Source organism: Strix aluco, chromosome 1, assembly GCF_031877795.1.
Source record: "Strix aluco isolate bStrAlu1 chromosome 1, bStrAlu1.hap1, whole genome shotgun sequence".
Taxonomy (NCBI): Eukaryota; Metazoa; Chordata; class Aves; order Strigiformes; family Strigidae; genus Strix; species Strix aluco.
The window spans coordinates 125,825,325-125,850,396 of NC_133931.1; the positions used below are offsets into that span (position 1 = coordinate 125,825,325).

A 25,072-nucleotide genomic window follows, 5' to 3' on the forward strand; every position below is an offset into this window, starting at 1 on the left:
CCCCTTAGAGCAGAGTAATTATGGTAGAAGTATTTGCAGCAGCCTATCTGTCATCAGAAAACAATAACATAAGGCAGCCAGAACTGTAGTGGTAGAACTTACTGGAATGGTATTACATGATCAGGTTAAACTTAACAAATTTAATTTGCTTCTGTTTTGTTAAAAATCAGTTCCACAATGGATTAACTAATGAAATATCATTGCAGTGACTGAAGGATGTAAACCAGATATAAGTTTGTTGAGTATGTTTGTAGAAGAGATGTTTATATCTCACATTTTAAATAGACATAGGGGATAAATGAACACGCAATGTGTTTTTCATCAAACAGACTGCCTAGGAACTTTAAGTACTTGAGAAACAGTGCTGGTTGCCGGCTGTATTTCAGATGATCTTATCATGTAGATCTCAGCAAGAGGTACTGTGCAGACTTGAGTTTTTAGTTACAACAAATGCAAAAGCCTGTGTTTTCTTTTGTTTAAAATAGTATAAAGCAGAAATCGTTGCTTTTAGTAAAGTTTCATCGGTATAAAACTAACCTGAGAATTCAGAAGTCGTTTATGCATTTACATGCTATGAAGTAAGTCTGACTGATTGTAAGACCATTAGAGAGCAAAGCCTGAATCTGACATCTGATGCTATTTTGTAATCATGAATACAGTGAACATGAATGTCTCTTCTGCCAAGACTGTGTGTTTCTTACCACGTGAACCACTAACTTTGCAGGGGAGCAATCTTGACAATTTTTTGTCAAAGGTGTCCATTTCTGAAATAAGTAGGACAAAAATGCAGAAGAGAAGAAAGGGCCTTTTTACTATTCAAATAGCCATTTTGAACATAAAAAAAAATGTAATTCTTGAGAAAGCTAGGGACCTGAAGGTTTGTTCTTACTGTCTTAAATCTGAGATACTTTTTGTGTTGTGAATTCTGGAGGAAGAGGGAAAGGTATGAAATATCTCTTATTTGACATAGATACGAGAGAATCAAAAGCATCTCTTGTTCATGCGATAGTTTACATTCATACCAGACCTGTAAACCACAAGAGCATATTGCAAGTTCATTAGTATCTACTTCAAGTCATCAGGAATTTTCAGTTTATAATGCCTAAATCAAATAACTATCCATTTTTTTCTGTGTCTTTGTCTGTAATACTAGTAGGCTGTAAAAGTGAAAGTGGTTAGCAATTCTTTTAGAATTTGCAAAAGATTAGGCACATGCCCAGTGTTAGCTAATATGCCTCAGCTGGGAAGCAATAACTTTAAGAAAGAGTGATTGAAGAAGTGCAGGAGACCTGATCACTTGCAGTCTGGTGTAAACTGACTGGTAAATACCAGTGTTGGTATTTGCACCATGACATTTAAACTTTTTTTTTTTTCTTTTTCCTTCCTTTAAGGCTGGAATATGCTTTCTGAAACCAACAAAAACTGGGTAGGAACTGCTCTTGCTGTAGTTGTGCTTCCTTAGAATTCGGACCATCCTTTCTGAGGTCTCTATTGCCCATGATCCAACATACATTATTATTATGAAATGTCTGGAAAAAGATCTTCTGACAAATCAGTTTTTCTCCACCAATACTGAAACTTAACACATAGTAGAAATTATATTGGGGGAAGAAATGACATGAGAGGAAGGGAAGGAAACAGAAAAACCACTCAAGTGAAGAACATTATAACTACTTCTAAAAAACACAGCTCTGTGAAGGAGAATCAGTGTCGAGAATGGAGGGTTAAGTGCAATCCAACCTAAGAATTTTGATGGCGTATTAAAATATTACATGCTAGAAAAGAATTTACAACAAATAGTCATGTGCTTTCTTAGTCCACCCTAATAATGCCAGAAATGCTGTGCCAGACAGTCAGTTACTCTGTTGTCTAGACAAATGGCATATTCTTGCTAATTGCAAGTACAAAAAGCCAAATTAAAAAGTAGTTTTTATGGTAGTAGGAAATGATAGAAAATGGACTATGCTCTCATAAGCTTTTTTCTTTCTCATTACTTGAGATGGAATTGAAATCCTGCACATGAAAATATACTGATTTCATCAACTATGAATATGTATTTTCCAAACTATATGGCTATGAACATATGGATCATATTTTCAATGCATGTCTCAAGTTTAAGAGTTATTAAAAGTCATCTGTTTTGTAATATTTAAACTATTTCCAGTGTTAAAGCTTGACTTCTTAGACATGATATTTTCCAGCAACATTTGCAGAGAATTGTGTGGGTTTCATGTTTACCAATGAGAATGAACTACAATGAGGAGGGGGTAATATTCTTTACATATTTGTTGTTTGTTTTGGCATTTGCACAGTCATCTACAAGAACTTTCTCCTGGGCATTTCCTTGTTCTGGCTCTCCTGTTATGTATCTGTTTTGACCTGTTTGTCTCGAAGTGTAAAGGGAGATGCTTTGCCTTTGTGCAGGATGATGAATCACTGTGCAATTTAGTGTGCATTGCCACTTATATTAATTTCTTTACCAAATTACAAAAGAGGCCTTATTCTGCATCGCATCTTTTCCTCTGAAGCCTTGTGCAAAGTGCACAAAAATTATCATCAGTGAAGTCCTGGAGTATGACAGAATGAGTCTAATACTCATGGGACTCCTTATGTGGATAGTACCTGGGAAAAGAATTGCATTCATGGCTATAGCTCAGTTGTGGATGTCATGTTTTCTGAATGCTGCTATGCTGTCCTGGGCATACTAAACCACTAGATGTATATTGTCCACTTACACCTTTTTAAACTTGTTGATAATTGCAGCTACTTGCAACTGAGCTGCCATACCATGTATATAGATGACTTTTGTTTGTATACTCAAGAAATGCAATACCCACCCACTTCTGGATTGGGATGGCAGCCATAAAGTGGGTGTACTGTTGCTCCGAAGCTCATACTAAACCTTTGCACGGGAATATGAAGATGGCCTTTGAAGTGATGGTTAGAACACACTACCAGTTGCTAGTGATAAAACCATCCAAGACTACCAAGACAACACCAACACACTTCAGCATGGAATAAGAAAGAATGACTGACTTGTGTTTACATTCAGTACTCATAGCAGTGTCTCTCAAATAAGAAGAGTCAAACTGCTGCTACCACAGTTTGGATAATAGTATCTCCTTCTGTGTGGTTCTCAGCAAAATTTTCAATGCTCTCTTGCCCTTTCTGAACATCAGAAGTCACAAACAGTTGCAACACATTGCTCCAAAATCATCAGTATGGATGGTGGAGAACAAGTAAGAGCCATATGAGTTATGATATTTGCATAGTGCAGACAAGCAGGTGGCAAGACAAATTTTAGGAAGTCCTTGCCAGAAAAGCCAAAGAGTTTTCATGTGTGGTGGTGTGCTGGTGGATGCCATATCTGGTATGCAGTGACAGGGATACCTGGGGTACTCTGAAACAATTGTCAGGCGTGAGATATGGCTGCTGCTTGCCCACCATGTACCCAGGTGAGGACACCCTGGGCAGCTACCCAACAGACCAGTGCAGACATTGTCCTGGTGCCTTTCCTGCAGTATAAGAGTCCATGGAGAAACAGCAGAATTTGGTGTGATCTTAAATTAAGACTAGAATGTGTCATAATAATTGACTAGTCTATTCTCCTGTGCATATCTCTTGTCATCTCTCTGGGATAGGTCAAGTTAGTTTCTGCTGGCCCCTGGGAAAAGGATGAGGGAGGGTTCCCCAGCCATCTGTAGTGGGACAAAATGATGTCACATATAGACACACCTATAGCACTGGATTGGTGTTTGGTTGGCATTATCTTGGGCCAGTATGTAAATGGTTGCTAGGCAGATTTAGGTTGCCAGCTAATCCTGTGTTTAATGCTCTCTGGCAATGTCAGAGCTGAGACCCTGAGGAGGGGGGACTGCCACATTGTGCTCCGTTTGGGTGCCCTGTGGCTGTAATGTGGAGGTGGACCACCCTGGTCATGACTACACGCTTCGTCCTTTATTTATGAGAATATCGTGGGAGGTTCCTCTACAGAGAAGTGGCATTCCCTTGGGTGACCCCAACTGCTGGGTCCTGTGGATTATTGCACTGCAGGAGCCCACACTCACAGGGTTATCAGCCAGATTGTTTTCACGATATCCTTCACGTCCAAAGCCAAGACAACGTGAACCGTCTGAGAATTTGCCCTGAAGTGAGCTCCTGCAGGATGATACAGAGACGGCTATAAAACCTTTGATCCTTCTGCTACAGCTGTTGACATGCTGCACTGAAGTATGCCCCTTTGGAGTCCCCCTGCGTGCTCTGTCTCCTGTCATCTTTGCAAAAGGAAGAAGCACCAGACCTCTGCAATTCCTGCACCCCCTGCACCAGGATGCTGCTCTGCGCTGCTGCCAGTGGGAGCTTGGCAGTGGCTTCAATGCAACCAGACGTCTACACAGGGTTTCCCATTGTGCTTGGTCCTGTTATCAGAGACATAAAAGGAAGAAGGCACTTCTTACATTCCCCTACGTGACCCAGAGCAACAGCTCCATGTGTGGATTTTTTGTTCTTCTGGGGAGAAGGGAATGAAGGTGGGTCTAGTAAAATAAATTGCAGGACTTTTTTGTTTTGATTAAAGCCATTGTGTAACTACTTGTATTTTCTGTAGTCACATTCCTACAGCTATACTCACAATAGAAGGCAGCCTATTTTTAAGATGAAAGGAAGACTTAACAAAAGCTTACGGTAAAGCAAGAAAAGCTAACAAGATTGATAAACTTTGTCCTTATTATAAAATTATCAGCCCTAATCCTTTGTTATAAACCTGTTTTTGTTTTCTAGCTTCAGGCTAAAAATTATTATAATGATAATATGCTTTCCCAAGTGCAATGCCAAGGTGAAAGAAAAACAATCCAAATACACATATCAAAACTAGCCATGTTTTCGTATAAGAAAAAAGTATCTTTTGTGTCTGGAGAAATGCCACATTCATGCCTAAAGCATAAAATACAGTGAAGGAATAGATGGCAGTATTTAAAACATGCAGATGAGCTCCAGAAACTTCTAAGGGCATTAGCATAGCTGGCTGCAAAGAAGGTACTATTTATCTTAGGAATCACTGGGTAATGTGTAACATATACAGAAAAGAGAGGTACAGTGTCAGCTCTCTTATGCTTAGGAGCCCTGGTAGTTTGGAATCGGAAGGGGTTTTTTTATGAGGCCCTCTGCCATTTAACTTCCAGGAAAAAATACTGTAACAAACAGATTCTTTCAACCTTTCCTTTTCTCTCTCATCTTCTGGTAGGGAAGTAAGACATTTTCTATTTTTTTCATCTTGAGAGTGTCTGAAAACTAAGAATAGATGAAAGAGAGAAATACTAACCAGCTTCTTCCAGAAAAAATCCTGTATCTATAGATTCATATATTTTAGGGTTTCAAAGGAACATTGTGATTATCTAGTCAGAACTGCCTGACAGGCTGTAAAACCTCACCAAGTAATCTCTCCATCAAGCACATAACATCTGTTTGAGTAATTGCATACTTCTCAGAGAGATACCTAGTCATGATTTAAGGGCTGCAAGTGATGAAGTTCTGCAGTCCTTACTCAGGATCTGACTCAGTGAAAACATTGGCATATTATGCTCTGTGTCTGTTAGGTTTGGAGGAACAGAAAGAAATACCTGGCTTTAAATAGAGTCTTGTTTGAAATCTGCATGAATAAACTCTACAGAATTTAAAACAAACAAAAAGAGAATGCATCGTAAGAATACCTGTGGACCACCTTCTCTTTTGTAAGGACACAAAAACATAGTCTTCTATCCTTTTTCTTGGGATTTTCAGAGAACATTGAGAAAAAAGATGAATCATGCAAGTGGATCTCTTTGGGTTTAGACTGATCTACTTTTCTAATTCAGTGACCTATAGGAACAGTTTCCAGCCCTCTGTATGATGCATCGTTCCTAATACACAGTCTAGTCACTAATGTCAAGAGAATTACAGCAGAGACACCAGCTTTAAGTAGTGAGATAAGTTCTCTCATGAGTGCCATAGGAATTCAAACTTTCACATCACTAACAGGACTTCAGGTGTTCAGACTTGACACCAGGGCAAAATGCTGACTGAACTGCTCACTTACTTACAAATACCACAAAAGCATATGAGCTCTCTGGCAGAAATAAGGACTAACTGGCATTCTGATCAGCATATATGTGCCTGCAGTGGAAGCTGTATAAATATGCTTGGTTGTTAAATGTGATCAAGAAACCTCATATATAGCCAAAAGATGGCATTTTCTGAACAGATGAGGATACAATAGGCTCACAGATGAGGATACACTAGGTTCACAGAATCTATGCTCATATGTAACTTTAAAGTATACAGTGCTGGAAATTACTTGCACTCTTTCAGACACATTAATAAATAGTAGAAAAATATTTCAGAATACAATAACATTACCAAAACATGATCATATTGGTAATCTTGTTTTCTGTGATAGTGAACGTTATGCATACATAAACATACAAACTCTGGTAGCTCTTCTCTTTGAAATAACAAATGTTTCCAATATTCATTTGCACCATCTGATAGAAGAATAGATTTTGCTTACGTCCAGTGGTGTCCTGCTGTTGCTTGAATTGACTGTCACCGCTGAAGGTCATGGAGTGACTCGGTGCCAATACAAACAGATGAAATACTGGGAAACCACTTTTAAAAAAATCTTACCTTACTGAAAGCAAGCACAAACTCCTGAAAAATATAAACTTTGAAAAGAGAAGCATCAGTCATGGCTTCTCAGCTCATCTTTCAAAGTTAAAGCAACAGAAAAAGCAATCATAATATTTGCACACCTAAATAAACCAAGCTAGGATTTTACTCTGGGGCTTAAAACAGCTCAGTTCATTTTCCTAGTCAGATAGAGACTTCTTGTGTGACCTTGGATAAATTGTTTGTGACAAGGTTTTTGAAGGTATCTAAATGCCTAGATGTACATTTAGATGTGCATTGGGGTATTTGCTACAGATTCTCACCACTAACAGGCACTGAAAATGAGGCATATCTACCTTTAAAATGTTCTTTAAGTGTTTTTCCCAAAGGTAAGTCTGTGGATGACTAGGGGTTCACAAGCCTGTGAATCTGGACTATTATAAACAATGAAATTCAGAATTGTTTTCACTTTACATTTTGTTGATAAGGTAGTATGGTGCCCATGAAACCTCTGAGAACTGCCAGTCCTGACAGTCTACTCTGGGAGAGTAGACTCTGTTCCTCTCTGTAATATGAGAATAATTGTACCTTCACTAGGAGCTGTCAAATAAACACAGGACACATTGTGAGACAATCATCGTGTCATAATGTAGCCATATTTCAAGTTTGAGTTAAGACAAGCAAAAGAAAATACCCACTTCCTGCATAAAGAATAGATGTTTGTTCTGTAACTTGCTCTCCCTATTTCCATAGTTCATCAGAGGATGGAGAAAGAATGCATCTTTATACTCATACAAAAATATAAATTAGGTAGGGGGGGTTCTTACGCCAAAAATTGATAGCATTTAAGTAGCAGAAATCGCACAGCTGAGTACCTCCTGGAAATTGGTCACCACCTCAGATTCAGGGCAGAATTTGTATATTTGTTTCAGGCTTGATTCTGCAATACTAAATTAAATGACTCATCTCAACTTATGAAGAATTCCCTTGAAATCAAGGGGACTAATTACACCAAAATCTCTCAGGATAGAAGGAGTGGCAGTAAGGCCCTAAGAGAGCACAGCTACATGCACTTTAGACAATCGAAAAAGCTTTTGCCACAATGCACGCTGTATATGTATGAATAAAGTAATTGCTTATGGGGAGGCACTATTGGTGTTTATTAAACATAATGGCTGAGAAGCAATGTCTGGCTCAAGGAATCCCTTGATTTGAGGAACCTGGAAGGGATATCGGGGAAAAACAATTGAAACATATTTCTTATAATCCTTCATAAGCATTTGCTGTGAGCCACCATCAGAGGTGAGATAATGCAGAAGGCAGTTACTCTGACAGTTACTATATAGTCCAATGCTTGACTGTCACAGATTTCATCACATGTATGACAAACTATATTACAATTGGAAAAGGGCATTCTCAGATTTCTAGATCATAAACTTCAACATTTACACTTGTCATTTTTTACCTTCCACAGTGGACCAGCTGGGTATGATTACTGAGGATCTTTATGCTGACAAAGTAGATAGTGCAGATATTATGAGATTGCTGTGTGCCATCTAACAGTTGAGTTTTGCTATACTTTTTATTTTTATAGAAATACATTTATTCTTTGTACTAAGAGGCAAAAAATATTTCTGCTTCAAATTATTCAACTATGGTTAGTCCACTTTAATTATTGCATAGAAAAGTATTTTATTCTTTTCTTCAATCAGACTGGCAGAGATCACTTAGAGCATTCAACTAGAACGGTCTCAATAAAAACTAATCAAAAGCTCCTATGAGTTTGAGCATGGGATCTGGTAAACTCAGTAACAAATAAAACATAATTCTAAACATTCAAGTTTACAAAAAAAATTACAAAATCAGAACAATAAGTTAATAAAGTGAAATAGTTATCTACTTTTCAGATATAAAAATCCCAGCAACTTAATTTATATATCACTATAGCAGACATGACAAAAATGTGAATAATGCTATCCACTGTTATAAGTGGTACTTCAACATTTCCAACAGAAAACTTATATTTTAATTTTCTGTTCATATATAGCCAAAAGTAAGAGGCAAAGCCAGCCTAATAGTAATCCAAGGTTCTGTAGGAGAAACATCAACCAGGGTCGCCGTGTCTGAATATGAGTCATTTCAGGAAGCTAAAAAAAGAATAAGACACCAGAATGAGAGCCAGATATATTAATCTCTGGGAAAAAAAGTCTTATGGGAAAACAAGGCAAACTTCATTAAAAAAACTTTCAAAATGCTGAGTTTCTGAATATAGCTATTAATCTGTAGCATGTTCTGTACATTGTAACAACACCAATGCTGACAGGGAAATATTTAAATTAATCAAATTCTACCCATTTTGGTTCTTTTACTAACATTGACAAGAATTATAAAGAAGATTCAAAAACTGGTAACTTCTCAATAGCTTTTAGTAATTTTATACAGCTGTCTGTAAGGAAATGCTTATTTAGTAAAATTAGTGATTCCTGTTTGTGGGAATAAACTAGTTTGAGATTTTTGTTTCAGTACTATATATAGGGTCAATCCTGCTCTTACTGAAATAACTGGCAACACTCCTATTTACTTGTGCTTTAGTAAACATACAAGTAGAACACAGCATTTTTTAAATACACTTGAAAAATTTACGTTTAATATTTTAATCTGTGAGTTTTAAATCAAGTAAAGGAGCAGCAGCTGTTTATAATCATATTAAAAGCTACTGTTGACCTTCCACCCTACATGTTCTCTTTTATCAAGGCTTCAAACAAAATGTATGTCTCAACAAAGCCTGTGAAAATTATGCCTCAGGCTCAGACTCTCTTAGTTTTTATGGTTTATGCATTATAGACACCAAGGGTGACACTTATGACTGCTGATACTTCCACATCTACTTTGGGAATAAATATAGAGCAGTAGCCTGGTACTGACCTTTGGTTTTGGTTGGGGTTTTTTTGTCTATTTGTTGTGAACTTGAAAACAATAGCGAGTGGTCCTGGCACTCTCCCATCATCCCCTCCTGCTCTACTCACAGTCTGCGCTTGAATGAAGCTACTTATTTCCTCTGCTCTTTAGAGCCTCCTCACAGGAGCTGTAACAGCATCAGCCACTGGGAGACAGTGGAGTGGTGCTGACCAAGGAGGCTAACAGGGTATGTGTACAACTATTTCCTATGCTTGTCCTTCCCTCTGTCAGAGGGGGGTCTCTGGGTCTGCTTCTCCTGCACTCTTCTTTCTCTGGAAGTTGGCATGGGCCCAAAATAAAACTGTAGTGAAAAACCTGCCTCCACTTTAAAGTTTTGCATAAAAATAACAGGCAAACCCAAACATCCTGGATCTTTGTAACAACTAGTCAGTGGTTTAAATTATAGTACAAATTCGCATCTTAGAAACTCATGTAGTTAATTTTTATTTAAGGATCATCAGAAACTTTTAATCTAAAGCAAATGTAAACATCTCAAAGTTATGATGTAAATGAAAATCCGAGCTGACAGTTTGTAAGTGTTCCGAGCATGTGGGGTTTTGTTGTGTATATAAGTAAAAACCGTTAATTAAGACCGAGGCCTGAATCCAAGGTTCCAGTCTAGACCTTTGGTCTTTCTAATTTATCCTTATAATCAGTCTATTTTGTCCTCTTGCCCAGCGCCTAAGTGAACAAGTTCTCTAAAAAGGAAACTTCTTCCCCTCCTGCTGCAAAAGCTAGTATTTTCTCTTATCGCTGTCAGTACCAATTTATGAATTACACACATGCACTGTGCGTTCCTAAGAAAGTTTCAAAAAATAATTCTCAGCAGGTAGTACCCTTCCTATGTCCAATGCAGATGTCTGCTCCCTCCACCTAACCTATGTGCACGTTATCAAATGCACAGACCATATCTATAGCCTTACCTAGTGTGACATCCCTGCCTATCTCTGAAAAGAAAAGCTGATTGCTGAGACAGTATCAGCTGTGGTTCCCCAGCTCTCTCCGAACACAAATGTGTGTGGTACAGCAGAGAAAAGCTTGTTTAGGAAGCCTATTCAACTGGCAGATGAAAAACATTTCACAAATTAAGGGAAGATAGTGCTGCATCCAAGCTGTTGGATGCCATCATGCTTGCTAATGCTTGAAGTCTGTTGGAGGCAAAACAGTTACTCTTAATCAAGGGATTACTCTGTTCTCACTCCAGCTCATGTTATCATGAGCACACAAAACATATGAAGAATTAAGAAGTGGCATGCTGAAAGAAGGCATGAGGGGCTCTCAGTGTCCTGGCTAAACAAGAGTTCTACCATGTTGGACATATATGGCATGAATGCCGCGCTGCAACGGCCCAATAAGTCACTTTAAAAATACTTCTTTAACTCCAAAATTGAAAAGTTTTTTAAGGTTAGTCAGAGAAAACATCAGTTAGTTGCCTTAGGGAGTAGTTGGCTGGTTCCTATTTCTTAATATCCTTATTGTCTTTCTTGCTTCTATCTCCCTCCTTTCAAATTAGACAGTAAGTCGGAAATGATGTCCCAGTCCTTGGGGTTTAATACGATGCATGTGATTTCATATTTATCCATAATGATTACTTCATAGATACTCATTTAAAAGACTGATACACGATTTTCAAGTTTGTTTCCCAAGAGAAAACGGGGACATGTTTTGTCAAAGAAACAATTCATTAGGAGTGAGCTGATCTGTTCTATTCCATATATTGGTATCTCAAGTTTCAATTCAGATTAAAGGTATGTTATTAATTAAAAGATCTTTGGAAACAGTGCTAAGTTACGGTTATAGTTATGATGTCTAAACAGATACCAGGTACAAAAATCTCACTATACTGCTCATAAAAAGCTGTTTTTCAGGGGATTTACTTTTGGTTAAACAACAAATAAACCCACAACACTGCAGGTGTTTACTCACATGCATATCTTGAACCAACAAACAATTTACGTTGCAATATTACACCTGTGCATGCATATCTGCAAGACAAAATACTCTTCCCTTCCACCTTCCCCAATTACTGGGAAGATGAAGTTTTGCAGAATTCCTTGGTGAAAAATGATGAAGGACATAAATAATTTTATCTTCTGGCCTTTTCCTCAGATTTCTAAAATTATTAGTCCACCCTGCTTGTTAATGGTGCTAGAATGCCACTTGTAGAAATGAAAAACCTTTAATTAACCACAGAAGTAGTTTTGTGCAACCTTGACTGCAGCGGCAGTCTCACAGTGCTGTCCTGTCAATGAACCTCCATCTCATACCCCTCAATGTTCCTCAATGCAGAAACCAGCGAGGCTGTTCAGTTTTATTTAACTGCTCTCTTATTTCATCATTGCTCTAACAAGCACATGAATATGTGAAAGCCCATAAAAAAAATACTGAAAATTATAGTTAAGTTTTGTACCCCATTAAATATTTATACACCATTGGCAGGAACACTGATGATTGCTGTTTGTAGATAAGAATGCAGCAGAGAATAGAAGATATTTCTGTGCAGAAAGTTGAAAAATACATAAGGAATGGCTAATTTTTTTTGGTATGTACTGTACACACATACGAAACTTTTCAGATCTATATATTTCTACAATGCTATAGGAATTTTTTTTTTAATAAAATAATCCCTGTGGTATTCAACACTTGTACTTCTGACAAACAGGTGAGCAACCCAATGGTAGTTCTTTTGACAAAATGCAGAGAAAGGCTGGTTGGAATCCTATTAATAAAAGGGAGGTGAGAGAAATCAGATCCTCCCTCTCTCTCCCTTTTTCTCCTTTTCACATCAAGAATAAGATTATGTGACAAGATGAGAACAAGGGAAAACATGTCCCTGTCTCTGCCTGAAACTGTCATCTCTTGGAATTTACAGCTAGCATATTACTTTGAAGACCTAGGTCAAAACATGGTGGTGTTCTAGGAGCTTGTGGATACCCAATGGATTCGTAGCCACATTAGTAAAACCATGCCTATTGAGCAGGTATAAGTAGCCTCAGTTACAAATTTCTCTGTGTCAGAACAAGATGAAATTTCATGCACTGTGTTCTTGTCTGTTACCACTTCAGTCAGGACTGTTGACACATCCACAGTCCTTAAGCAGTTCCCTCATAAGCTACTAGGAGCACTTCATGTTTGCCTTTTGCTACGGTAGCAAAACCAGACTAAAATACACCCAAGGTCTAAGGTCAATTATTCAAGTCGATTTTTAAATAGGTTATAATACTGGCATGATATATTAGGTTTAAAGTGTTATGCTTGAACCTGATAAATAATATCTCAGGCATGAGGTGGGGGGTGGTAGTGAACACAGCAGAGAGACAGCCAGGTTTGGGAAAAACACGGTAATAATTTTTTAAGAGACAGACCTTATTTTTTTTTCCCCCCTTCATCTAATCACTCAAAATATTCCATCTTTGTTCAGAAGCTTGCAAGCAACTTTACATTAACACACATTGGTTAAAGAGCCATGTGACAAAGCTGGCAAGGTAATTAAGTTCAGGATAGTTACAAGTGTAACTGTTAGCCATCTCTTCAACAAATGATGTGCCCAGAGGTATCTGCATGAGTCATGATTCTACCACATTCTTACACAGTCTTTAGACCTTCCTACTACTGTATATCTTCACACTTTATTTTTCTATAGTCTGATTTTTGCTATTGAACTGGGATTATGACAAACATTGGGCAAATATGAAAACGTTGAGGCAATCTGATGGATTTTTAATTGCTTAGGAGCTCATCCAAACCTTTCTGAGATACAAAGGTTGGCCAGGAAGAGCACAGGATAAACATCTTGCATTTTAGCTCGGAAGAACAAATTCATATTGAAACAATGGATGGAAAAAAAAAAAGAAATAAAAGGGCAGTAAAAAGAAAAAAATAACCAACTTCTTCAAAATTTTAAAAAACCCTGCAGGTAAAAAAGTTTCTTTATGTTGTACTAAGTAACTCTATCAGGCCTAAAAACCATATTGTTTACCTCCCCCCCTTTAAAAGTCCTTTATGCCTTTCTCATACATTACTCTCTTAATGGCCTTTATTTCACCTTTTTATTATTAGTTATACCTAGCATGGCAGTGACAGGAAACAAAACCAGACTATTGTTCTAAGCACTGTATGGCAGACAACATGCTCTTCCCAAGAAGCCTATGAACTCTTTTTCCCTCCAAGTCTATCCACCTGCATTTCTCTGATGCTCATCTGTGATGTTGCTATGTTAAAAGGAAAATATAACAATAGACTGAAGTTCTCACCATTTCTGCTAAAGATAAATACAAGAACATTCCAGCTGTAACAGTAAAAATCCAGTTTTGAATGCATGGGTCAGTTGATACAGAAAGGCCAATATAAAGTCCTAAGAATGCTGTTAGTGCACTTATAAAATTCATCAAAATTACAATCTTCGTGGGAAGCCCTGTACTTAGCAGCACAGCAAAATCTCCTGCATAGAGAAAAAGACAGAAAATTTATTATTTAGCTGATAAATGTATTTGTAAGACTCTTGGTAATAAAACATGAAGGAAAATAATTAAGATATGCACAAAGATAGTGAATGATGGAGGACTGCCCTTAGATTTCTGTAGAATAGGTTATAAACTCATCCTGTGTGAAACAAACAAACAAACAAAAAAAACCCCAAAAAAACCCCAAAACCCCATATTGACTTGTATTTGTTTAGCTGTTCCTAAAGATAGCATACAGTATACAGGAGTGGCTTTCTGTTAGTTCTCGATGTTCTGTGACATTTCCAACTTGGATACATGCAAAAGTGAAGTCACGTGCGTTCCCAGAGTTCTAAATCTTTCTCGACTGGGAACTTGCCAGTTCAAATCATGTGAGTATATTTGCAGCATGGCCTTTGAGTGTTTTACAGGTGCTGCAAGTCAGAAAAACCTGTGCCAATCTGATTCCAGTTTGAGTTTAATTCCACTGATTTCAGACCTAATTATTTTTGGTAAATTGTACATCAGAATCTCATCATAGATTTTTCTTCTAAAATAAATTATTTTCTAACAGGGCCACAGTAAAAGATTTTAAAAATTCTTCTCTGTGAGTGTAGAAATGCCACTTTAACACTGGGGCACTACTACCCCAGAATTAAGAAGGTTTGTCTTTGGAGTTAACTGTTCAGTATTTTGGTAATTTCTTTGCTTGCCAGTTTTACAGCAATTCCCCATCCCACCTTTTTGTTTGGGGAAGTTTTCTACATAGACAGTACATATAATCTTCAGTCATTTAAGAATAGAAATGAGAATCTGCAGTTCTCATCTCAAACTTGCCAGCTTACATATGTTCATCAACACAATGTCAGGAACAACTTTAGCCCTACTGAAAGATTTACCACAAGGAGATAATTGAGGGCAATGTTCAATAGAACGATCTTCCTTTCCTCGCTGCTAGTAAAATGGGTCATACATCTTCTTTTATTATCTTGTTATTGTTGATTAGCAGCAGGAATGAGGGTGGTATGAGGAATACATTGTTAAATGGCTCAGCTGCATATTAAAACTCTTGGATGGCCCATTGTGTCAGGCATGCCCATTATGTACGCATGGCTCTTGCTCACAGCTTACTGTTTTTTGTGTCTGTACACGTGAGAATAATGAGTCACTCTTGACCTAATAGCACTTACATTTGGGATGGCATCCAATAATGAGGGAAGAAGCCTCCCCTCCTTTTCGTGAAGGGAAAGAGAATAAAACAGCCTCTTTATATATCCATCTCGCTCATTGTTATAAGCAAAAATTCCCACTATTGTCATACAGGAAAGAATTGTTTGGGAAACCTGGACCTACAAAGCCAATCAGGAAAAATACACAAATATATTTCTTACCCATTTCATGAGGAATTTCATGGCATAAAATAGCAATAGTCGTTGTCACACCTGTTTCTGTAGAGGATGAGAATGCTGCTCCTATTACCAAGCCATCAGCAAAATTGTGAAGACTGTCACCCACCAGAACCATTATTGCTAGCAAGCTAATTTTCTTACCTAGGAACAAACAAACAAACAAACAACAAAAAAGCCCAGAAGTTTTAACACAAACATATATTGTAATTTTTGCTATGTTACAAATTATTTTGGCTTTTTCACATACAACATTATGAATATAAACAGAAGACAACAGTGTTAATCTGTTTTGTTCTTGTTATTATACTTCTTTCAATACACTTGAAATGAAAAAGCAGGTTGTAGAATAATTCAGAGATGCAAACACCAGGAAGTAGCTTCTTTATTTTTACTGGGTCAACTATTAGAAAAAAACTTATTGACTCCTGTCTCATATGTCCTAAAGGTTTCCATTAATCTTTCCTTAGTTGCTGAAATTCACACAAGTTTTCTTGCATTCTGTATGTTGGGTTTTTTACTTAAAATGTGGGAGTTTTTCCACCATCACTCACAGAATTGTGCAGCTATAATGAAGATGAATATTTAGTCTGATGCAGCTGATCATTTTAATACTGTAAAGAATGTTACTACTGAGTAATATTTTCAGGGTCTGTTTTTTATGAGATTGTATTACAGTGAAAGAAAGAGATGAAAGGCAACAAGCTTCAAAATACGACTATCAGTACAGTGTTACAGCATGCTCATTTCCAACTTTTGTTCCAATCAATTAATGGCCACTATGCTTATAGTACTCCTGTGTGCAGCATCACTCATGGATGCAGATGGCTGTTTTTCTTTCCCATATTGCTCTGTGACTTTGCTTTAGCATGGAACAGTGGACTGAATGTTCATGATTAGGCATCTGACGTGAGAGGAGAGGTGCTACCAGTAATAAAAGTACTGAAATCCAGATAGGGAATCAGGGACAGACTCTGCATCCAGCCTGTAACTCAGACTGCCATGTAGCATGCTGAATGGATTCTTCAGGAGGGATTTTATCTCTTCAAGTAACAATGAGGCTCCATACATAGGCTCAATGTCTAGGCTTATAAACATATAATTGGCTCTCCTACCCTGTACTTTGTTCCATGCATTTTATCCACAATCTTACAAGCAGGACCTTCTAATGCCTCTCAGGAAACTCATCCAGCTTCCCTTGACACAGTATGGACAGAACACTTTGCAAAGCGTTGCTTTTATGCCTGAAGAAGCAGGGTCGTGTTTTGAGCCCCAAACATCATGTATTTTCCTGGCTTTTGTTGGCCCCACACAGACATGACAGTCTAAGGAGCTAACATGGAGCTGCACAGAACTGTCTGCATATAGTTATTACAAGGTTTCACTTCAGTAATGTTTCTCCAGTGATGACCATTTTATAGTGATGGGGGAGATGTTTTTCTTACAGAAACTGGCTAGAACTGAAGTCTTCAGACTATTATAAAAAAAAAAAAACCACACAGCACATAAAAGCCTAACAACTGTATTCAGAAAATCCTCCCTGGTTGCCTGGGAGCTCTGCGGGTTCAGAAAAATTGGCAGGCATGTTAGATTTTCCTGCCAGCTTACAGAGCCAGACGTGGATGTCCCCAGTTTGCACAGTTCTTTCTAAGCACTATGGGCAGTTTATAATCAATAGTGCAGAGCATGAATTACATAGAAATAATAGATTGCTGCACTACATTATATTTGTGATTTGTAATAAGCACTGGTGAGGACAAAATCATGGCCTGCCCTGAGATATTATTAGCCTGTTTTATTCAAGTATCTGATTGTTGAAGAAGATATACCATGGTTACTGGAACTCACTCCAGTGTATTGTCTCTAATATAACATAGGGATCAGGTTAACATTATGGAGCAATTGCAAATGTAAGCTTTGTGAACTTACTTGACTGAAAGTTAAAATGATGTATAAACAAATCTGAATGTTTATCTTAATTTACTTTTAGCCTATTTTAAAGCAACTTTGTTACTTAGCAACTATCTCACATTATATTGCTGCAACAGTAACTATTAACTTATTACCTTAACTAATTCTACAAAGCCTCTTCTTCTTAAACAATCCTACATTTACTTTTGATAATTTTCTCTGCTTAAATAGGGGATTGGAATTCATAGCAAATTCTATTCCAGAATTTTCATAAAGCTAAGGGGTGCAGGACTCCCACCATAGATTAAAATTTTAAGCTTTGAATAAGAGTTTAAAGCAAACATTCATTGATAAATATAAATTTTTTCCAATGTTTTCGTTACTCATACAGCAAAAATATTTCTAGTTAATTGAGTATACCAAACATAAAATGCTACTCTCTGATCTTTTCAGATACTGATAGAACAAGTGTGGATAAATGAGGAGAGGGCCAGTGAGACATCTTTTTCTTCCAGCAGCTTGCTTTCTGAGTTACTGGCTATCTAAGGTGACTGAGTCCTCTCGCAGTTTTATTTGACATGCATTTACAGTGAAATCTGGCATTTCTGGAGATGTTAGGCTTCTGTCTTAGAGCTGCAGATTCCATTCCATTTTGGGAAAAAAACACCTAAAAGTTTAGCTCAGTATCAAGGTACCAAGGTATGTATATGCATTTAGCTATTCATAAGAATTGTAACAATATAAGCTTTTGAAAATATGTATTCTCAAAAAAACCCTAAAACAAAACAATCCCCCTTCCCTACTATGGTTTTACTTACTGATTTCTAATATAGAGGTAAAACTGAGCTATGAGGGAAAAACGGAACCAAACAAAGAGCATTACTGAGAAACTATCCCAAGTCTAGCTATCACCAAATTTAGTTATTGGAACAAAATCTCTAGTGAGACCACTAGAAATTTTTTTGCACTTAGCAGGTAGTAATAATTGAACGGAATGGAAACATCTAGAGATAGTCACAATGAAACTGGCACTGGATTGTGTACTGCTGGATAAGTGAGACTGAAGAAATGGAAATCCAGATTTCAAATGCCTCAGAAATGGAAATGAAGTCCACAAGGACAGAGAAAAACATTAAAAACCTAGAAGAAGATAATGGCATTATTAAATAAATCAAACTGATAACCTGAGATCACAAAATAAAGGGCAGCTGATTATAGTAAATAAACTGATTTCAATTAAAATGTTATTCCCTCAGTTGAATGACTGCAACTCTACTAAATTCACCAAGGTCATACAAGTACAGTCAAAGGCAGAGTTGGTTTTATGCTCTATTTTCCTGATTTTTTGAACTAAGCAGCAACAAAACAGAGAAGATAGGAATTAACTTGGAAGTTCTCCAAAGAAAATGGATTATCTTAAAACTAAGAGCCATCATGAGCCCATAATTCCATACATGTAATAAATCATTACTGGTTTAAAGAGGCTATTGCTTTACCGTGTAAGAGAAGAAGTAAGCAGAATTATATTAGTATAGTGAGCCAACAAAACAATTATTTCACTACCTTCAGAAATAAAAGTCCAAGCAAAGTTTACAATTATAAAAAAATCTGTTTTGTATTAAATTTTTAATATTTCCATTTAAGCAGAGGCTTTAGAGAGATGGTTTGCAACAGTGAGTAAAGAAACACTAAACCATGGACAGTATATGATTAATGAACTTCACAATTACAGGGTTGGCAGCTAAAAAGGTCTTTAAGCAGAGATTAAATTATGTAGCCAAGCACCATTAAATGCAGTGATGTAGCACACAGCAAACAGAGCTAAGCTAGCTTCACACTTTCAATTCCATCTTAGGTCTGAAGGCTTTTCCTGTTTCTTGTCTAGTCTTTATTGATACTAACTTTTTTTGCTGATCGCCTTACTCTCTGGAGGAACTTCAGCAGACTCAGAATCTTCTGGGCTTCTCTAGTTAAAAGCAAAGATAATGGATCAGTGTTAAGGGCCTCTTCCAGCTGCTGCTATAAATACAGGAAAATATAAAATAAGTTGAAGCTTTCTGAATTAAAGATAGTTGCTGTTATTTGCATAGATATCATTAGAATAATTTTATTGAGCACTGGCAGTGTGATTGATACTGTAGAAACACATAAAAAAAAAAAAAATCTCCCTTGTCCAGAAAAGGTTACAGTCTAACTCAGCTAGGAAGGAAGACATTCATAAGCACTGTTGTAACCCAAGAAAATCATGTTTCTGCTTGAATACACAAAAATCTGAGCCAAATATAGAACTAAAAAGGACATTATGATTCAAATTGTATCTTTTGATTTGTCATGACCAGATGATTGTAGTTTCCTGCTGGATATGGTGTCTACAGGATTTCCAAGGAAAAATGGGTAGACACCAGAGTCTCTTTGAAATTCATGTTCTTCACAGTTACTCTGTGAAAACACAAGACTAAAAAAGATGATCATAAGTAGGTTTCACACCTTTTCATAATATGCGGTGGGTTTTTTTCTGGGTGGTACAGCCTCCAGTGCCTTGCCTCTTGGCCTTTACTTAGGGCTTTGTCTTGGCATCAGACATCATTGGCTGGGCATAGCAGCACATGATTACACTCCACTGTAATGAGTGAAATTTACCCTTACTTCAAGTGGAGAAAGAGACAGTATATTTGTCCTTATCCTAGGAGGTAATTCGATGCATCAGCCCTAATGTTTAATTAACAGAAACTGCAACTCTGGGGAGAGAAGAGAGAACATGAAGAATCTTTTCCCCCCTCTACCTCCCTGGGGCTTTTCTTTCTAACTAGAGAAATTATTAGAAATTTGTGTGAGGTTAAGATACGCCAAAAACCTTTTTTGCTTTAAACCAGAAAAAACTGAATTTATAATAATGATTTTTTTTTTTTTCCAAAAAAGCGTATTAAGGCTATTATGGCAGCCAGTGAAGTGTCAAAGCACAAAAGAGTGCTTTATTAGGGACAGCAGCCACCACTCCAAAAACTATAGCAGAGATGTGTACTGGCTGCAGTATATGTCTTTTGGATGGTATTAGCTTGGTTGTGATGTGGGATATGTGCTGTAGAAGGCAATGCATGAGGAGGGAAGGGAAAGGATTTGGGGTTTAAATTCTACATTTTAAAGGAAAAATAAAAGTCTTTAATTCCCATGATTGCAGCCAGTCATATGAATTCCAGTAATTGTTCCACTTCTCATATAATATTTATTCACATGCCATTTCTTTGAACTCTGAGTCAAAACTGCAAGACAAATCACTGACCTGAAGGATTTATAAGCTTTTCTTAGTCAACCAGTGTTTGTCTTACTATTACTCACATGATTCTGAAAAATTGGCTGCTCTTGTACAAACTAGCTAAGCCAGGCTAGTTCATGGGATCTATACATAACTTTAGGGGGATCTTGCTGCTGAGAGGAATGACAAGGTCGTTCATTATCATAAACAGGAAGCTATGATGTGGTTCACAAATTAGTAAACATTCTTCACTCATCTGTTTGCTCTGCATTCAGTTGAGAGTTTCCCAACTGTGTTTGAGAGATTAGCAGTGGCCCATGAGGCTCTTACCCATCACAACTGCTTTAGTAAAATGGAGTTCACATTACAGAAGATCCTTGGAGATTCTGGTTTAAATTAACCAGGAACCTATGTATCTAGATACTGCATATAAACTCAAGACAATTGTTGGGAAAAGATAAAACAGGTTAAAAGGTATGAGTCAATTTAGTTTGCAAAGATGTATCTGTCTGGATACTCTCCACAGACCAACAGAAAATTATGTAACTTCTTATAGATAAGCACAATTCCCAGATATCCAGCTTGTTTATGTTACTCTTCAAATCTGTGGAAAAATGCCCAAGAACAGTCCGAGATTTCATCTGTTCACTAATTATGCAATTAACTCTCACTTCAGAAAATCCTGAAATTTTTCCCATAGGAGAGTCTGCCCTTACATATGATAAATTTTTAAAAAGAAGGGAGGAGGAAAATCTTCAAGAGTTTTATCAACAAAAGATAATATAGGAAGTGTATTGTTATATCAATCTGATATACACTAAGAAAAGTTATTGTAAAAATCTGTTTGAAATCTCTGTAAAAGCTTATTACAAACTTCAAAATCTAGAGATTCCTGACAATCATGTCATGTAATAAAGGACAAATCAATAAAGACTGAAAAATAATACTGATTTATTACATTAATTTGGTTCAATTTTTGAGGAACAGAGAAAGAAGGATATAAAATCAGGGAAGTATGTCATATTGGTAACCTACCAACTGTATGGTTGAAGTAGATTTGCCTCTGCCTGAATGTTCATTTAATTCAGATTCCACTGGAAGATCATGGGAATGTCCCCAGTGCCCATTAACTAAAGAAAGGCCCTGCTGAATGAAGATGCTTTGCAATTAGTTCTGAAACCCAATGAACACAGGTGCAGTCTTTCTCAGCCTTTTGTTAAAGTTTAGCATTTGTAAGAACTACTTTTTCAAAACAAAGCCTATTGAAAAAGATTGTTGGCTGACATCAACATTTCCTAATGCTTTTTTGGTTAAAAAAACCCTGAGAAGTGAATCAGATAAATCAGTGACAACGATGATGGTTTGATAAAACTTATTTTGTTTTAAAACTGAAGATTAAAACTTGAAGCTGAGATGAGTATAAAAAATAACTTTGAGAATTCATCTAGTTCTCAGTGGAACAATTCTAAAAATTTGTGGGATGATGATAAAGCTCTTCTCTCCAAATAAGTAACAAAAAAGGACTACTTTTTGCCAAACAAAATATCACCATCATCATAATATTCTCATTCTATTAATCTCACATAATATTCCATGGCTGACTCAAAGATAGTGGGAATAGGGACTCACTGCTACATATCTAAATCAGGCCAGTCATTAAACACTCTCTGTAAAGCAGAACAAACAAAGGCTTAGCCTTCTTAAGTGACATTAAGAAACCCTCCCATGCTGAGAAACTTAATGAGCCATCACACTTTGCATTACATTATATCCTTGTGCATTATCATATTTTCAGGCACCAGCCACACTAAAATAAAGTAATAGAATTACTATAAGCATGGCAGTGAGCAAGGAGATATCGTTAATATAAGACTGGGTTCTACTGACCACAACATACATATTAGATTTTCAGATCTGTTGGGACAGGGGTCAAAAAAAATTTGGAAATTTTAAGATATCACTCTTGAAACTATCTTGTGCTTACATCTGTCTTCCTCCTGTTCAAACAGAACCTAGAGTAAACAACTGTCATTGCTATTTCCTATGGATACATACTTTTTGCCTGCTCCAGCGCTAGCCATGAAAGTATGCTTATGGAACACATTCAATTAACTGTTCCCTTCTTGAGTTATAAATACACAGAACACACTCATGAGGCATACAGAATCCATAGAGCAAAGCAAAATAGAAATTGAAGGTCAGTCTGGTAGGAGCACTCTGGAAACCAATTTTTAATGCTTCATTTAACTCAGACAAATTATAATTATTTTCCACAATCATTTTAACGTTTTGTGCACTGTAAAATCTCAAAATAGAAGAGATTTTTAAAAGGATAAGTGTACAAAGCTTTACCTGGTCACGTGGTGTTACCAAAAGAAAGAAACACTTTTCTATCAGAAAAAATCCATGAATTCCTCCAATTATTCCCAAAAGTTTCCAAATATATTCTTTCCCCTCATAGAAATGTTCTACCTCTTGTGCTTCATGTTTATGTAAACCAAGAGTCTAAAAGAAGAGATAAAGTAAGAAAAATTAAAATGCCAATGTTTTAATTTTTGCTAGAGTAATCCATCCATAATGTGTTAATTCAATTTATTCTTTTGCCATCTCTTTCAAATTTAAATTGTGTTTCAAACTAATCAGCTGAATACTAGATTAATGAAATTATTAGGAACCTCTGCTACATTTCATCATCTCTCAGTGGTGAAACCAACATTATTTCTAGACACAGTTTTATCAAATTGCCCTTTTAATATATTTTTAATATATTAATATAAATATATATTTATATTAATACACAAATAGGTATATTTTTTTTGTTTGGAGTATATTGATCTTTAAAGTCTTCAGATGTAAACTTCATATTGAAAATAATCCACAAAGCTTTCTGCTGGTGGGTGTGCTTCCATTTTTAACTCAGTGCCACAGCAAGGCAGCCCTTCTTTGCTCTGAAAGTGTGCACTTCAAAGGCTACTGGATACATCACTTAAAACTGGTGAAGGAAAATACTTTCACACTCAAAAGGTGTTTCTTAAAGAAACACATTTGTCTGACATTCACTGATACTTGCCTTCCTTAAACCACTCTCCCAGTTCTACTTCCAGAGATGATGTACTGAGTACAAACAACATTTTGACCAGAATCTCAAGTGTGAAGCTCTTTCAATGATTAGCTGAAGTCTACTCATAATGGTTGTGTCACATCAGAGGAGACTCAGTCAAAAATAAATTAATACACAATGGCAAATTTGGTTCTGTTTTACATACTATCCTATTCATAAATTTGTTTTATTAATTTAGGAAAAAATCATAGCACCCATTTTATTACAGTTCTAGGCAGCAGAATTAATAGGTTGATAGCCCTGGTTCTCTGGAACAATGTGTGGAGGGGACTGTGGATACAGTACAAACTTTGAACAATTTCTCCTAAAATGCATTACATAATCTGCCTCATGAAAGAGCTTAATACACATCTAGAAACTTGGCTTGCACAGGACTTGTGGGTTTTCTGAAAAGTTTTTGTGAAAATAGGAATGTTATTTTCTCTGAATTCATCATTCATTGATTTCTGCTTCTTACTACTTGGAATCTCACTGAACTATGAAGTGCAAATGTAATTGCAATGCTGGGTAGTTGGTTCACAGATTTCATGGAAAGCTTTAGTTTTAAACAAACGAGCATTACCCAGGTTTAAAGGAAACTTTTCTCTGTGTGTGTGCATGTGCATGCACATATCTGTCATTTTACAAACACAAAAGTGTGTATTACCTACCTGAGGAATAAGGTGTAGCAATGCATCTCCAGAAAGGGTCCCAACAGCCAAACCGACAAACAGCTGTAAAATGAGTGTATAGATTTCTTGACAGGAGTTAAATAAAATGAGAGTTGTACCAAACATAGATCCAATAGTAATAAGTAAAACAGCAACAGTGCTGTAACCATATTCTGTAGGGAAGAACAAATGAAACAAAACAAGGGCACCTTTAATAATTCAGTATTTGTATTTGTATTGGCGTATTTGTTTTGTATTTGTATTTGTTTCTGAGGCTATGTTTTGCCACCTTTGTGTACAAGCGCACAGAGGAGAAGTGATTCATTGTGTCACATAGATTTTTCTAATCAGGTGTGATACAGATGAAAGAATTGGAAGCCTAAAAAACCAACATTTTTTCAGGCTTTACAGGTAATACAGTGTAATGCTTTCAAATTTCAGACCTTAAAGAGCTAAATAGACTGTGTGAAGATTAGAGACACTCAGAGAAGCACAGTGAATGGCTGGTCTGCATTTGTTTCCTTCCTTAACAGATTCATGCTTGTTATTCTATGTCTTCACATGCCACACCTTTCATGCTACAGTCAACACCATGTTATTAACCAAATTATAATCAGTAAACAAACCAAGGCCTAATGCATCAGATGAATGTAGGCATCTAATTTAGGTTCTAAGTTTAAACTTTTTGG

At 36.7% G+C, this 25,072-nt stretch overlaps 1 protein-coding gene across 6 annotated transcripts in view; it reads right to left on the reverse strand.

Moving 5' to 3' along the window:
- Positions 1–6,401: 6,401 nt before the first annotated feature.
- The window catches only part of SLC39A12 (solute carrier family 39 member 12), a 36,470-nt gene continuing 17,799 nt past the window's right edge, over positions 6,402–25,072 (reverse strand). For 4 of the 6 annotated variants that reach the window (XM_074848932.1, XM_074848966.1, XM_074848957.1 and 1 more), the window contains 6 exons: positions 24,384–24,556; positions 22,965–23,117; positions 19,262–19,325; positions 15,434–15,592; positions 13,854–14,041; positions 6,402–8,789 (listed from right to left, as the gene is read on the reverse strand). In XM_074848932.1, coding sequence (XP_074705033.1) covers positions 8,661–8,789; positions 13,854–14,041; positions 15,434–15,592; positions 19,262–19,325; positions 22,965–23,117; positions 24,384–24,556 — 866 coding nt within the window. In that variant the 3' untranslated portion in view covers positions 6,402–8,660. Of the gene's footprint in view, positions 8,790–13,853; positions 14,042–15,433; positions 15,593–19,261; positions 19,326–21,647; positions 21,759–22,964; positions 23,118–24,383; positions 24,557–25,072 lie in introns of all 6 variants that reach the window. The other 2 variants (XM_074848976.1, XM_074848940.1) reach the window with 2 other exon arrangements.